This window comes from Setaria italica, chromosome III, assembly GCF_000263155.2.
Source record: "Setaria italica strain Yugu1 chromosome III, Setaria_italica_v2.0, whole genome shotgun sequence".
NCBI classification, from domain to species: domain Eukaryota; kingdom Viridiplantae; phylum Streptophyta; class Magnoliopsida; order Poales; family Poaceae; genus Setaria; species Setaria italica.
In genome coordinates this window covers 25,783,023-25,799,142 of record NC_028452.1, presented here as the reverse complement: position 1 = coordinate 25,799,142, position 16,120 = coordinate 25,783,023, and the positions used below count along the sequence as shown (strand labels likewise).

At 42.5% G+C, this 16,120-nt stretch overlaps 2 protein-coding genes across 2 annotated transcripts; one reads left to right on the top strand and one right to left on the bottom strand.

Moving 5' to 3' along the window:
• Nucleotides 1-1,092: 1,092 nt before the first annotated feature.
• Nucleotides 1,093-2,432, top strand: LOC101765132. The gene is made up of 2 exons (XM_004963804.1): nt 1,093-1,697; nt 2,336-2,432. The coding sequence occupies exons 1-2, from the start codon at nt 1,093-1,095 to the stop codon at nt 2,430-2,432; spliced, it is 702 nt and encodes a 233-aa protein (XP_004963861.1).
• Nucleotides 2,433-7,041: 4,609 nt separating this feature from the next.
• On the bottom strand, nt 7,042-8,456 carry LOC101768235 (protein G1-like9). Its single transcript, XM_004962341.3, has one exon. The coding sequence runs from the start codon at nt 8,308-8,310 to the stop codon at nt 7,387-7,389; it is 924 nt and encodes a 307-aa protein (XP_004962398.1). The 5' UTR covers nt 8,311-8,456; the 3' UTR covers nt 7,042-7,386.
• Between the last annotated feature and the right edge of the window lie 7,664 nt (nt 8,457-16,120).

Genomic DNA, 16,120 nt, shown 5'->3' with positions numbered 1-16,120 from the left:
TAGGGGTTCAAGTGGCATTTTGCTAGCTTAGTTTAATTTCTTCACCATCATTGGTGATGCATGTAGAATGGAGAAAAAATAGAGACATGATTGGTGTAGTTTAGAGCTGACTGTTCCCTTTTTTCTTTATGAAGAAGGGAGTTGCTACTGTTTTTTTAGGCATACAGCAATTGGAGCTGCTATATACTGATTTTTGAGGCATAGAGCTATTGGCGGTTAATCTTTGCCTTGCTGTTGAATTTAATAGAAGTGCATTCCTATTTTCGATCTAAATAATGTTGATTCAAATAGGTGAAAATAATGAAGTGTTCTCTATTATCAAATTTGCATTTTCTGATCATATTATGAAGTTAAAATATATTTATGTTCTCCGTCAAAAGTCATTATGGCATCATATTTGTGATACAATTCTATTGAGAGAAATGTTTTAGAATTCTTTGGGTTTGTTTAGTCTAACATGCACTTGCTTCACAAGCCTGATGCCTGAAATACAAACACAGTTTCACTTCTGTCCAATAGACAAATTATAGGGATCATTGTATGTCTATTTTTTTAGAACAGGGTCCATGGTTTCTATTAGAAACTTTTTGTTGAGTTTTAAACGTTAGCAAATTGTTCCTTGAAGACTGGCCTATAAAAAATGGTTGAGTTGTTTGGTACAAGGAAAATAAAATTAAAAAAACCTAGTTGGACTCGTCCTTATAATTAACTCACTATACATATTAAGTCAAAACTATTCAAATCCTTATTTCCTTGGATGGGATCATTGTAAACAAAAATGCTTGATCACTTTGATCCTCATGGTTTGCAAATTATTTATGTTAGGTAATGGTAGAATACTCTGGTTCCATTTATCTGAGTTCAGTTGAGATTCCTTACTCATGTGCTGTCTGATTTTTTTTCCTTAAGGTTGCTATAATTTTTCAAATCTGCTATAATTTATCGTACCTTCTATGATAGCTGTCTGATTTTTTGATCCTATGAATTACATATGGTTGAACGCCTTATGCATTTGAGTAACTTCTTTTTTTTAGACCATATGCATTTGAGTAACATAATTTACTTACCTTACCATATACATACATATAGATAATGGAATCTTGGGAGGATGAAGTTAGGAGATTCATGCTAGAGGAGGAAGAGGATGAAGAGCTATTCCTAGCTATGGTCCCCGCTCTTCAGCAGTGTCTATATGAGGAGAAAAGGCCGGAGCACACCTCAACTCTGCCTGATGCTGAAAAGGTCATACAAATCTTGGAAGGCCACGAGAATTGGTGCAAAGTGGAGTTCAGGATGGAGCCTGAGATATTTAGAGTTATAGCAAATTATCTTAGAGTGGAGAATTCATTACGTGACACCCGTGGTGTTAGAGTTGAGGAGCAATTGGGAATGTTTATGTTCATGCTCTCTCATAATGCAAGCACCGATAGGCTAAAAAAGGAATTCCAACATAGTGGTGAGACAATTCATAGAAAAATAACAGAGTTCTTTGATATAATTACAACACTAACTCATAGATTTTTGAATCTCCCAAATGTGAACCATACACATGTGAAGATTGTATCAGACCCTTGCTTTATGCCTTTCTTCCAGAACTGTATTGGGGCTATTGATGGCACTCATGTTCCTATCACCATTGCACAAGAAAGAGCCGCTCCCTACAGAAATAGGAAAGGAACCTTGTCACAGAACGTGATGTGTGCATGCGACTTTGATTTAAATTTCACTTTCATCTCATGTGGTTGGGAAGGGTTTTCATGTGCATGTGGGGAAGTTCTACCTTGTAGATGGTGGATACGCAAATACTTCATCATTCATTGCTCCATACCGAGGAGTTAGGTATCACCTTAGTGAGTTTAGGAGACATAGAAATCAGTATGCAAATTACAAAGAATTGTCCAACCATCGGCATGCGCAGCTACGCAATCATATTGAAAGGGCCTTTGGTGTGCTAAAAAAGCGGTTTCCAATCTTGAAAGTTGGGACATTTCATCCAATAGAGAATCAAATTAAAATTCCAGCAACAGCTGTAGTATTTCATAATCTCATTAGAGGGCTAAATGGGGATGAAGGGTGGTTGGATCACCAACCAAATAATATCAACCCATCTGATTATGTTGAGTTGCCAGATGGGGTTAACAACTACCCAAATGAATTGCAATCAAATGATGGAAGCACCCTATGAGATCAAATTGCTCTTCAGATGTGGGCTGCCCGTTATAATTAGGTGAAGCATAAATATTTTCATGATAGCCTTGTTATCTTTTTTGCTTCATTGCTTATTTCTGTATTGTTTTCATGACAACCTTTATCTAATCTTATTTATTTCTTGCAGCCATGTCAACGGAAAGGGCTACATGAGCTACACGTATGAGAAAGGACTTGTGGATATTCTGAAAGAGCTTGTCAACATCCCAATGTTTAAGGGATAAAATGGGTGGACAACTGAAGGTTGGAGGAATATCACAAATAAATTCAACGATATGTTTCCAACGACACATTTCACGAAGCAGTAAGTGCAAGAAAAGAAGAAAGAGCTAAAAGAAAACTATAAGATAATAAAAGAAGCGAGGAAAAGTGGTGTTGGCTGGAACGACACTTTGGGTATGATCATTGCAGAACCAAAAAGTTGGGAAAAGTTGATTAAGGTTCTATCTCTTAAATGGAGAATCAACTTTATATAACAGCCCTTTATATAACAGCTAACCTTTATACAAACCATCTAATCATATATTTTTGTTGTACTTCAATAGGATAACCACAAAGTTGCCAAGTTCCGCAAGAAGCTATTTCCTTTATATAACAACTTAGAATTATTGTATGAAGGTAATGATTTTATCTTGCTGTTCATTGCCTCTGTTCTTGTTTTAGTGTTGTGGTGTGGATGGTGCTTTAGAGAGTCACTTCATTTTATTCTTACAAATAATATCGAGTCAAAACTAATTTTGTTTTTTCCAAATAATATCCTGTAAGATCATGTTGCTTATGTAATGCACAATTGTTTTCTAAATTTAATTATAACCTGCTGATGCTAACTTGGTGATGCTAACCTGGTGAAGTTGCTATCCTATAAGATCATGTTCCTAGTTTGAACACTCTCTATTGTAGATGCTAAGATGTTGATATTGTTACCTTGATTTTTTGTTTAATAGGAATTGTTGCTACAGGGGATTTAAATTTTACATCAATTGAGCCACCACCACAAAGAACTGAGTTGCAAGTTGAACCCGCTCCCCAAAGTAGTGAGCTGCGAGCTGAACCCACTCCCCAAACAAGTATCTCAGATCAAAGCAATCATAGCATGGCTTCTATTGATAGAAATCCACTCAGTTTTGGTCTTGGTGGTGTAGAAAGCACAGAAGTTCAATTTGCTCTAGCTAGTCGTAATTCAGAGGACCAAGATGTTACCGGTGGAAAGAAACGCAAACAAAGTCAGATGGCAGCAAAACTTGGGGATTACATTGACTTTAGAAAGGATCAGATTGAAAAAACTCTAGAAAAGTTAGAAGAGACGTGAAGAAGACTACTCAATCGAGAAATGTATTGACATTGTGGATGCCATGGAAGGGCTGTCGGATGAATAAAAAGCTGATGCAAATAAAGTTTTCCAAAGTGAAAGGAACAGAAAAATATTGGTGGGCACCAAAAACCTAAGTGTCCAGCTGATTTGGTTGAAGAAAAAAGATTGCTCGGGTAGGTTCCCTTTCTTAGTATAAAACCTCATCTCCCAGCACACATTCATCCAAGTCAGTATGCATTCATTCAGGGAAACAACAAGCTAGATGAGTAACTTGGCTGTATTTGCATCCATTCCTGTCCATTACATGTCTAATATCACTGATGTTACATATTTTTTGCTGCAGCTGTCTGCCTCAAGTGCTGCCTCAAGTGCAGCTTGTACCCACTTCACATGATGAATACAACTTTTGTTTCAATTGGACTTTTCAATATTGGCTACTGTTCCTTTTTGTCAATCAATGAGGGTTGAGGAGCATGGAGAGACAGGATGTTGAATAGTAGTTCATTGGTGTATTTTACTAGCTAAATATCTTATACTAAGTTACATATTGTACTTGCTTTGTGAGTTGTGATATTGCACTCATGGCAATTTGGTGGTTGATACAAGTTATATATTGTACTTGCTTTGTGACTTGTGATGTTGCACTCATGGCTTATTTTCTATGACTTATTTTGGATTTATTCATGATTTTTTGAGATGCTAGATTAGCATATGTATTGTTCTGTATCGTCTGAAGCTTGCATAAGTCCCCCAAGGCAACAAAATGGCTCCGTTCGGACAGTGCAATGTCTTTCAATCAAAGAGGACACTAGGCTGCACTGTCCTGCCATGTGCTGCCAAATAGCAACGGGGAAGGAGGGGGCAGCGCTGTCCTGCCATGGAAGGGATTGAGAAATAAAAAAAATCCCCGAAGGGTCATCTCATCCTGGGGCTAATTATCCATGCGCTACCAAATTAAGCCATAGGCATATGCCATGAAAGTTCATGTACCTCGAAATCTCGAAATGCAAGCCTGCAAGAGTATATATGTCGTCTGCATACCCCATTATCCCCGATCCACGATTAGCTGGAGCTGAGGATCCGCTGGAGCTCGCCGCGGCGTGGGGCCGCCATGTGACGTCAGTTCAAAAGCAAGGGACACAGGAGCGGAGTGGGAGGTGGGCAGACGAATAAAAGAGAGCCACAGCGCGGGGCCGACCGACAAAACACCCAGAACCAAAGACGTACTAGAGAGAGAGACGCCATGTTGGATTCAAGCCTTGAAGAGTACAGTACTATACTATAGCTCTCTCTCCCTCTCATTTGCTCTCCTTTCTCTCTCTCCCCCGTCGACGAGCAACTGAGCAAGCTAGCAAACATAATGAATCATCACGTGTACGGATTCTGTGGGTGTCTTTTGAGATGTCAACAGCACTGTTCATCACTGACTGGCCCTGCATGCAGTACAAGGAGAATTTACAATTTTTCAAACTGCTGCGCGTTGCTCAAGGAGCATGTACTCGTACTAGATTTCATTCTGACTGACTGTCGGCAAATATCCTCCCATCTCCCCCACCGAAAGAGAAAAAAAAAATTACTAAGATCCCTCCCATCTTCAGGTACTTTAATTGCAGTACTGTTAGAATATAATGTACTCTCTAACCTTCTAGCTAGATTGATACGTACATGGTTTTTGTCCAAACATGTTAATTCAGTTTCTGCAGTCGTTTTGTCCCTCCAAAAGCTCAAGTTAATTGAACTTAATTGTATTATTAGTAGCTTAATTAGAGGGACAGATCAACGTCTATAGGTGACTGAACCTGATGAGGGATAGTGTGTGCATGCGTGCGGTATGTGTGTGATGAGTAAGATTCATGCAGACAATCTACAAGAGAATGAGGTCAACAAAGAAAGAAAAAAATAATGATTTTTACATGTGAGATGTATTCATGATTAAGAACTTCCAAGTGCAAGTAGTAGTTCCATTTTTTTAACAGAAGCTTATAAATGTTTAAATCATCTTGGAGAGGACAATTATACATTCTTACAGAATGAACAAACTAAATAAATAAAGACTGCACACATTTGATGTGCATTACTGATCGAAACACATGCATGCATCCACATCTTAATCTGGATAGTCTCATTGAAAAAACTGTATACCCACGACTAATCCTCACACAAAAATTATTGTGGAGTAAGGACACATCGATCTATGGTGTATAGTACTAATACAAGTTTCCAAAGACTAACACTAAAAATCTACCTTCAATTAATTTTTTAATCACTTATATGTATGAATTGATGCGATCTATAATTTAAATGCAACCTGTATATATGTTTTTTAAGATTCTAAATCATTTGGTGTGGGAACATCGACGTCTGAGATAATTTGAAGGATACCAATATTTTAGGGGAGTAACACCTCAAGTAACAAAATAGTTACTTAAGTCTAGAAGAGATGATCAGTGCTACAAATTTTTATTGTACCCTTTTTTGCGAAGAATAAAAACGATCAGTAAATATTTTTTTTCTCAATGAACCTATGCATATATACGATTCCACCACCATGACTTTAAAAAATATTTATAAATAGAAATATTTCTCATTAAAGTTACAAAAGAGACCATTTGCATGCACAATATCACATACTTTTAATTGCAAGGAGTATATCTTATGTAAACAGCCATCTAATTTAATCAGGTAGCTACATAAAATTCTCCACGAAGACAATTGCTTGTGTTCTATGTAGGAAACATTAATAGAGAATCAGCCTCGCTCTATATAATAAGAAAAATATCAAAATAAAGCCTCTGTATCGAAAAAAAAACGCTTGACGCACCGTACCGTTGGCGAGTCATTATGACGGAAACTCCAAATACAGGTGGAAAATTGATGAAGACAACATGACATATCATCATGCTGGCAACCAGAACAAAAAAGATGACGATGAGCTCACCCGGAAACAAAAATACAACGGAACCGAAAGAAAAGGACGAGAGAGAGACGGCATTGCACTTGGAAAAGAAGTAAGATGACTAGAGAAGCAATTATATGGATTCGAGAAGCTTATGTTATGTATGCACATTTAATTCAGATATATCGTATCGATACCGACATGTGATGTGCAACTTTTGGTGTATGCTTACATCTTTTTTCTTTGCACATACACACACGGCAATGGGCAAAATTTTTAAACAAATAATTAAAGTATGTACGCTAGTAGGATGCTGATCATTCCCTGTGAAGTCAACACAAAAACTCTTAATATTTTCCTTTTGCAAGCGGGACATCACAACTAATGTTGTATAAAACTCTACAATACCGAAGGTTCAACAACTACTGTTCAAATATTATGTGTGTGTGGACCCTTTGTTCTGCGCTCCAACGATAGTGCCATCTGAGACGACTGAAATGTGAATATGAATGGGGCCTAGAAAATGGAGGGAAAACTAAGACAATATAATAATGGATAAGAGTCACCACAGGCTGCACTAACACAATCATGCTAGTTTTTAAGCAGGAACACATCAGACTAGAAGTTCAAATCAATGTGACCCCATGGCACTCAAATCAGCAAACAGTAAAAGCTTGAGCATGTATCCTGAATATATATGGAGAAAGATATCATATCTGAGATAGAGCAGAGAAATTTATCTTCCTCTCCTTCCTGCAAATTAAATTTTCTTGAAGTTAACTGATATGTTCTCTTATATATGTACTCCTCCTAGCATGATCCTACAAAGTCCCTTAGACCTCTCTTATACCAACAAACAATAACAATAATAGAAAATAAGCAACTAAAAATTTAAGATTGATGAGGAGGTGGGATTAGAATTGGGATCGATCGAGTTGATGGAATCAAAAGGGTAGATGATCTACAATTATCACGAACTTGGCGCTGATCCTTCGGCTTCCTTTCTTGTCGTCGTCGTCGTCGCTGCAGCAGCACTGGTACTACTTGCACTAGCACTGGATGAAGCACCTGTAGGAGGAGGAGGAGGAGGAGGAGCCGAGGATGCCGGCGTGGCCTGTTGTGGCTCACCGGACGGCGACGGCTCGTCGTCCTCCTCCTCGGCGGCGCCTCCCGACGTCCCCGCGCCCTCTGCGGTCACAACGGGGGGCGGCGCGACGGGAGGTGCGGCGGCCGCGCTCCCGCGCTTGCGCTTCTTCTTCTCGTAGGGGATGCCGCGCGCCTTGGCCTGCGCCTCCCGCACCTCGCGGAGGTAGATGCGCACGGCGCGGGCGGCGAAGGGGTTGGACTCGGGGCGGCCGCCGGACTCCTCGTAGGCGGCGCGGAGGCGGCCGATGAGCGCGTCGAGGCTTCCCCAGGCCTGGCGCAGCGGGCACGCGCAGGGCGCCGGCGGGTTGGGCTGGCCGAAGTAGGCGCAGCCCTCGGCGTGGACCTTGGTCTTGCCGAACTGGTCCAGGTAGCGGAGGAACTCGATGACGTGCGCGCCGCTGCAGCGCGCCAGCGTCAGCGGCGGCTTGTGGTTGCGCAGGTACTGCAGGAACGTGTTCCAGTCGCGCCGCTTCTGCGACTCGTACCGGCTCAGTCCCGCCGGGGGTGGCGCCGGCGGTTGCTGAGCCAGCGGCAGCGGCTGCGGCGGCTGGGCCTGCGCTGGCGGCGCTTCCTGCTGAGCCGCCGCCGCTGCCGGCTGTTGCCTCCGCGATCCTTCCTGCTGCGGCGCTTCCTGCTCTGACTGCCGGCTCGACGACGCGGCGGCGGAGGACGACGTCGTCGTCGACGGCCCGGCCTCCGCCGGCGCGCTCGTCCCTCCGCCGCCTGGCGCGTCGGGGCCAGGCTCCATGGCCAGCAGCTCTTTGCTCCCTGGCTCTGCCTGCCTGCTGGCTAGTGTAGGTGGGAGCGGGGGAGAGAGAAGGAGGGTAGCTAGGCAGAGAGAGAATCAAGGATGGGAGGGAGGTAGAAGAAAGGGAGAAAGAAGCGGCTGGTTGGGAGTGTGGCATCCTTTGCGGCTTTTGTCGCTGGTTGGGTTAATAGCGTCTCCACTACACGCTGTCGACTGCTTAATCGTAATCATTTCTCCTTTTTTTTCCATTTATATATGTTTTTTCTTTTATTATGGCTGTAGTATACGTGCTATTCCTATGTTTCAATTCCTTGGATTTCTAATGTCTTTGTTCGATACATATATCTATATATAATATATATACCCATATATAATATCTATATAATATATGCCTTTCTTGACAGAAATTTCTTCTCAACGTCTTTTTGTCACATTAGTGTGTACAGGATTTTGGATCCATCGCTCGTGCTGTGCAAGAGTGATTTCATTCTGCTCCATATGCATGCACTTTGCTCGTTTTTTTTCGTTGTAGCCTTTAGTTTGAACGGGATTTTGGACGCATCACCGGGGCTGTGGAAGAGTGATGTGGCAAGGCCGGGTCAGGTCACAGGTGGGACATCGTGGAATATCTTGTCAGCTTCTGAAAATAGTATACTTGCCAACAGCTGGCTGATTTGATTTATGACATCATCATTCAACAATGTTTGTAATGGTGTAGATGCAGTCGGTTTATTTCCGTCGTGAAATTCATTTTAGCGGTGACACAAAGCAAACAAATTCATTGTTTTCCGAGTGACATTGCAACAACATGTGTGCATAAATTCGTAGGTCCAAACACAATGAACTGTTCCCAAACATAAAAAAAAGACATGCAAAAATAACTGTTTCAAGTATTGGGGTCACGGCAAATGCTTACCTTCTTCCCGAGGCGCACTGCAAGGTACTCCATCCATCCTGAAATATAAGGTATCTAGAGATTTTAGAACATATTAACAGTAGTAAAAGACGCATGTACTCCTGAGTTAACACGCGGAGTTGTGTTGTCTGCTCTTTTAATGGTAGTTGCATATAACAAGAAACTTATTTTAATAATAATCCACCATACCCGTATCTTGTCACTTCCGAAAAGAATTAAATGAGCAATCATCTAAATGTATCTATGATGTCTTTTATTTTTGGATAAATTTTTAACGCTTGGATGCCTTGTATTGCAGGACAGAGGAAGTATAACTAAATCGCCTACATGTAATTTTTTGAGGGTTTTGGGCGTTATATATATGACCCAAGGGGAAATAAATCTTTGTTAATATATTCTTGAAAAATTGATTATTCCGTGGCCTTGCTTCTCGAAAAATTACATTCCAAAAATGTCCACGTATGAGAAAAGATATATGTCACATTGCTTCTACGAGAATTCCATTTGTATCAGTATAAGCAAAGTGTGGAAGGAAGGAATCATTTTGTTGCCTAAGACAAGGGAGCTAGAAATTAATATGAACGTGGTCAATATCACTGCAATGTCCATATGTTTAGACGTTCTAATAATAGAAATGCCTAAAAAGAAGAACTATTTGTAAATATATTTGATCTCTGGCACCAAAACATATTTGTAAAAAGAAGAACTATTTGTAAATATATTACTTTAAATGAGATACAGTAAGGGGCTGAATTATTAGTATTTTGTGCTGCAATATAGGAGGTGACGTTCGTTTATTGTATAGGGTGGTTAGCTGCTAGGTGCTAGCTAATTGGGTTAAATTAGGAGACCAAGTTCGCTTTTCTTTCTGCCCAAAATGCAAAAGGGAGCAAAAGATTCGTGTGAAGAAGACCTCTGATGGAACACTCTTTTGCTAGACGACGACACGTTGCACGAGATAGACCCCTCTATCAGTACAATTCCTCCTTATTTGTCTAATTAAGCTCACTTTTTTGCAGATTCAAGAAGACACTATCAAAAAGCTTTAACAAATTACTACATTTAGAGGTTGGCCACTTCGCCAATTAACCTCTTTTCACGTTATTGCTGGCATATTGTTATAGAGAAAAACTATAATAAATAATAGTAGATATTTTCTGACTTCCGAAAAAACAACGGCAATTTCATACAACATATTTCATATCACTGACAAAAAATAATTATGATAGATATAGTATTATTTCTTGAAAAACATATTATTGAGTTATTCTATTTTTTTGGAGGGTGTTATCAAACTATTCATAACAACTCAAATGTTGCCATTGGAATAATTTCGTCATCCAAAGTTTGCCATTATTGTGTAAATGGAAGGTGGGGCCCACCTCAGTCATTGACTGTGGAAATTTCGGATTCAAGACATTTTCAATAACATGAGGATAATTTTTCCACTCATGTTTGTACACAAATTCAATTTTTCTCTATGACTGCATTTTTTTAGAAATATAATTAGTAAACATATCGTGTAGTTTACTCATGTTCACTGGTAAACAAATTTCAGTATAACCGGACAATTCCCTGAACTAATTGTATACTTCCATGATAACCACAATTGTACCATCTTTCTTTATAAAAAAACTAAGAATATTTCATTTTCAAAACTAGAGGAATCACAATATATAATAGTCTTTCTTTTGCTCTCCTGTTTGATCCTGCTAACATTATTGGTCATAGACAACAGGAAAAAAATAACTCAACTTAGATTATCCCCACTCTACAAGTATTGTACCCAAGCTATTGTAAGCTACTTGTATAGCTTTCACCACACGAAACAGATTCATATTAAAAAAATCACGAGTGGTTGAGGGCCAAAGCATAAAAAAACAAAGTCAGTTATAGTTTGGTGCATGCACTGTACGCACACTGATGGAGCAACAGATGGGACAAACCCTAATCATGATCGCACACACTAAGCATAGATTAGAATTCAAAGGACACAAGGGATTAATTGAAAATGTAGTGCTTGACAATCAGGGGCACTACTCATACTCTTTTCTTTTGCTTTGTTTTTGCTAGTAGGGCACCATACTCTCAGATCGACTATCGATCTTACTGTCATCACGAGCAATATACGTTCAAAAAGATAATGCGCGTTTAATTTGTTATTCTCTCTTGGAGGGGCCAGCATGAATGATTAATCCACCACTAATTAAAGATTTGCTTGCTTAAAGGTAGTCTAATGATAGCTACGTCGTACGGATCCATGCATCACCTGATTTATTTTTTTTGGGTGCAGTTAAACAAATAGAAAGTGCCCTCACAAGAGTAGTATTTGGAGCAGAGATGTTCAAGGCTGCGAGAGAGACCAACATGCATGCTGTCAGTTTGTTTCTCTTTTTGGGTGCTCTTTGTATAGATCATGGTCAGTTTTGCCTACTTTTAATTTCCTCTTACATCGTAAAGCGACAAGAAACGGTAGCCTCTTTGTAAATGTTTTTTGTGGATTAATTGGTGAATAAAATTCATGCGATGAAAATAATTGTTGGTAACCTGTCATGAGTCTAACTAGTTGGTGCAAAAAAACTTAGTATATATAGACCATCAGTATGCACCCCATATATGTGATTTTTTTTGTTTCCTCACAAAGATAGGTTGCAAGGTTAAAAAGAATCCAATGCAATTCCACATCAGCAATGGGCCCTAACTCGGCCCGGCCGTCGGGCCCACTAGAGGCCTTAATTTTTCTGTTCGTTAGTAGTAACTGCTAGCAAGTTTCCATAAGGGGAAGAAAACAGATTCTAGTTTTTTATATCAAGAAAAGTTTTTTGTAGTTTGGAGGCAGCAATGGCTATATCATCGAGGCTGATCCCTACACTCTGGTAAACTTTTGGGAGAAAATGAATTATCGAACTTAAATTTTACCAATACTGGTTCAAACCAAGAAGCATAAATGGAATTTTATGCATTGGAGGCGCGCACACACATATGGCTCTCGTCTATCCTCCCATCCCCGTGTCCCTCACCAGGCCCTCTGGATTACTGATCATGGTCATCTGAAGCCGGTGATGTACGCGCAAAGGTCCCCTACCTGACGCGCCAACTGTCGTTGTCAAGATTAGCGGATCAAGACTACGACTAGTAAATTTTTTTTATGCGCGTAAGGCTTCGGATGGTGGCGTGAGAGGGCATGGGGTTAGACTGGTTCGGGCAAGGAAAGCCCTACGTCCAGTATGAGGAGTTGCTCGTGTTACTCACGCGTGGTCTGTAGTAGGGGTTACAAACGGGCGAGAGAGGGAGCTGGTCCCAAGTCTCTTGGGTGTGCACTGATGCTCGTTGGGTGAGTGTGTGGGTTCTGTTGGCTTGAGAGTCCTCCCCATCTTGGGACCCCTGGTTCTCCTTTTATAGCGCAAGGAGGGCTCAGGGTTACAGGTGAGCCGGGTGTGTTGAGAAGTAAAAGAGATAAGCTAAGTAAAGTAAAATACAAGGAGAAGGATCAAGTCCCGGGATCGCCGTCTCCTGCACCGGCCTTCAGCTCCTGTCAGCGCGGCCACCGGAGGAGGGCGGCTGTTGTTGGATCCTGTCGTTGATCCTCCCAGTGACCGTTGCCGCCGAGCATGATGATGATGTCCGGCCGCCATAACCGTGCATGTTGGGGGAGACGGCTGACCCCTGTAGCCCTACTTACCACCCGTGGAACACGGACGTCGTGTCCTTGTCGCCGGATAGGCCGAGCACGAGAACGGGCGGCGCTCCCTCCTGTGCCGGGCGGCGCATGCAATGAGTGCCCTGTGGCAAATCAGGGGGAGCCACGACCACTGTAGCCTGTGCGGTCGTGGCTACAATGTTCCGCCCGGGTACTTGTGGCGGGTCACATCGAGGGACGCGGGCGCCTTTCTGCGCGCCAGAGCCGCGACGCATTTACGGCAAGATCAGTGGGGGGCCATGAGATCCGCGCCCTCGTCTGCCTGTCTGCGCCCGAAGCAGACCCTTGTCTTGTGGGCTCGGAAGAGTCCGACCCCCTACGTCCGGGGTTGGGCGAGGCGGAGCATTGCGGTGAGGGGTTGGGTGCACCCGACCCTGGGACCGTGGGTCGAGCGAGGCGGAGTTTTGCTATCGAGGGGTCGGGAGTGTCCGACCCTGGGGCCCTTGGTCGGGCGAGATGGAGTAGGATGCTCCTTGCCCACGTCGGGTTGGCGGTAATCGTCATCACCGTAGGTGGGTCTGGGCCTTCATGATTATTGTTTTAAGGGGCATTAGGGGTCATTAATATTTGCCCCCAACACTTGGCGAAAAACTTTCATGTGATGCATATCTCGGGTTGGATGTTTCGTTTGTCAATTTATTCTAGGAATGTTAGCCTTATAGTTTATCGCCTCAAAACAGTTTCTGCTCTTCCTTCTCGATTTTCTTCTCTCTTTGAAATAATGGAGGTCCCAATTGGATGTGGGATTATTCTCTTTGGTGTGAGGAAAAAGCTACTAAATGGTCTTTTGTTTTGTACAAATCAAAGAAAAAATCTTATGCCGAAGCAGTTCAACATCAGCCCAAGTTGGTTTTCAGGCGCATCCAGTATCCGTATGATTACAATCTCCATTTCCAGAATCAGCCTAGAAGCTATCCTACGAGAGATGTGTTCACAAGGCTTAAAAATCCGCATGATCATTTCTCTGAGAATTTTGCTGCCCATGGCTCTTATCGATCTCGTCAGTTGCATAAACCTGCTCGTGTTCTTCACTGGCGTTTGAAGCAGGCGTGTGATCCTAGGAAATCAGATCACACTGAAGAGCCTACCGCGGCTTTGTCGGTGCGACCTGATTCAAAATTTAAATCTCAGAAGCATTCTCCGACCTAGATTCGTTGCACTCGGTGCTTTGGTTATGGTCACCAAGCCAAATCTTGTTGGGCTCACAAGCAAGGAAAGCAGGTATTCTGGATACGGAAATTTCCAGATTCCCTTCCGGATTTTCAGGCCCATCTAGAGAATATATCTCCCAGCCATACTTCCCCTGCACGCGATGCTTCATCTCCAAGGCAGACTCCACTTGCCGCCACAAGCACAGAAAACCCCCTTCCCGAAACCCCCACTGGTCCTCGGTTCCCGTGCTCTATGGCTAACTTCCCTGTTGATCCTCACCCCTTTGTTCTAGAGGTCTTTGCTCTGATGCAGTGCAAGGTGGTGTGGGAGCTGGTCTGCCCATGAAGCTTCCTTGCCGTCTTCCTTAACAAGACCAACGAAGACCTCGCCATCGCCATCACGGTGCCTCTGGTGGCCAAGGAAGACTTCATCCCCTTCACGTGTTAGCTCCGTCACTTCCTCTTGGATCGCCATGTTCGCACTCCGGAGATACAACAATGCCCCATGGGTGAGGCCTTTGTTCGCTTTGACTCACCGATGCAAAGGGAAGGATTTCTTAATGGGGAACCCTTTAGTTTTGGGGATTATCAACTTAGATTCAGCCGTCATGATGAAGGCATGAATTTCAGAGATTTGGATTTAGATTGTGTTGTTTGGCTGATGTTGCTCTGTTTCCCCCTGATGCCAAGCGGTTGATCAATCTAGTAGCCAAGAGTCTCGCTAGTTTTGCTCAACTCCTGCATGTCCACAGTTCTAGTAGTTTGTCTCGTTTGGTTATCAAGGCCCTAATTAACAAGGATAATGACGTGCTTAAGAGTGTTTCGATTGCTGTTGGATCGCCACCTCGGGTGAAAACTTAGACTATTCTGATCTTTATGCTTAGTGCCTCAAACATTGTTTTGGGTGGAGATGAGGATCCCTTACCTGAAGATGGCCGTCCAATTCATCCTTTGCCTCAACTTGCTTGTACTTGGATGGGGCCTAATGTTATGCCTGGTGGTGCTGGATCTACTACTGATGAGGTTTCAAGCAATGGAGGCTCTGGGGATCAGGCTATGGGTGAAGGTTTCTATCAGGAACCACTGGTGCATGATGAGGTGCTTGGAAATCAAGAGGATCATGAGTTTGGAGAGGTGGTCCCCTTGGTGCAATCTCCTTTGTCTAGAGCTGCTACTGATTTTGCTGCTTGAGGAGGTGTTAAGTCATCCTTCTGTGTGCCTAGGCCTTCCACTGTTATCAACCAAGTGCTCTCCTCTTTTTCACCTCCACTCCCCTTTCCCAATTCATACAATCTTTTCTCTTTATCTCAATTTATTGTGGATTTGGACATCAAAGTTCCGAGATACATCTCTGATGAACCAACTATTTGGTTTTTGGCAAAGGTAGCAGTGGGCCTAGATGAACAAGCTACTGTTGCTGGAGAGGATGTTACAGCTATGGAAGAAGATGATGCTGAAGTAAAGATCATCTCAAAGAAAGAGGCCATCACCAAGACTCCCTGCAAGCGTAGGGCTAAGAAGATGAAGACTCCCCTGGACGACAAGTTCCTGTGTAGAAGCAAGCGCTTGAACCAAGACCTTGGAGGATTCCGCACTTAGGCAGTTGAGGTGGAGGAGACAAAAGCTTTGGCGATCATTCCAGTGGAACCTATTAATGTTGACCATGCGATGTATGTTGGAAGTGCTGCCTCTCATGTCTTGCCTGCCCCATTCCTGACTGTGGAGAACGTGCAGGCGATGGCCACTGGGTTTCTCAAGATGCAGGCTGGGTCTGTGTCTGTTGTGGCTCCTTTAGATTCTTTAGATGATGAATATACAAGCCTGTCATTGGTTGATTGCTAGTTGTGTGCTTGCGTGCCACTATCTCTTTTGTGTCGATCTCTCTAGGCTTGTGAGCCACATTTATCTTTCTGTTCCGAGTCAATTGAATCTGGATAGTTGGTCAATCTGCTGCCAGCTAGTGTCTGCCGTTTGGTGTGTTTTGAGACATCTTTATGGTCATGCAATTCTCAGTTTGTACTATGGCTGCCTATGTTTTGCTAA

What these genes read in the sequence shown, in the direction of transcription:
- LOC101765132 (XM_004963804.1), top strand. Translation starts at nt 1,093, where the DNA reads ATGGAATCTTGGGAGGATGAAGTTAGGAGATTCATGCTAGAGGAGGAA. An exon ending in ACCTTGTCACAGAACGTGAT is followed by an intron (nt 1,698 to 2,335) that starts GTGTGCATGCGA and finishes TATTTCTTGCAG; the next exon opens with CCATGTCAACGGAAAGGGCT.
- LOC101768235 (XM_004962341.3), bottom strand. Translation starts at nt 8,310, where the DNA reads ATGGAGCCTGGCCCCGACGCGCCAGGCGGCGGAGGGACGAGCGCGCCG.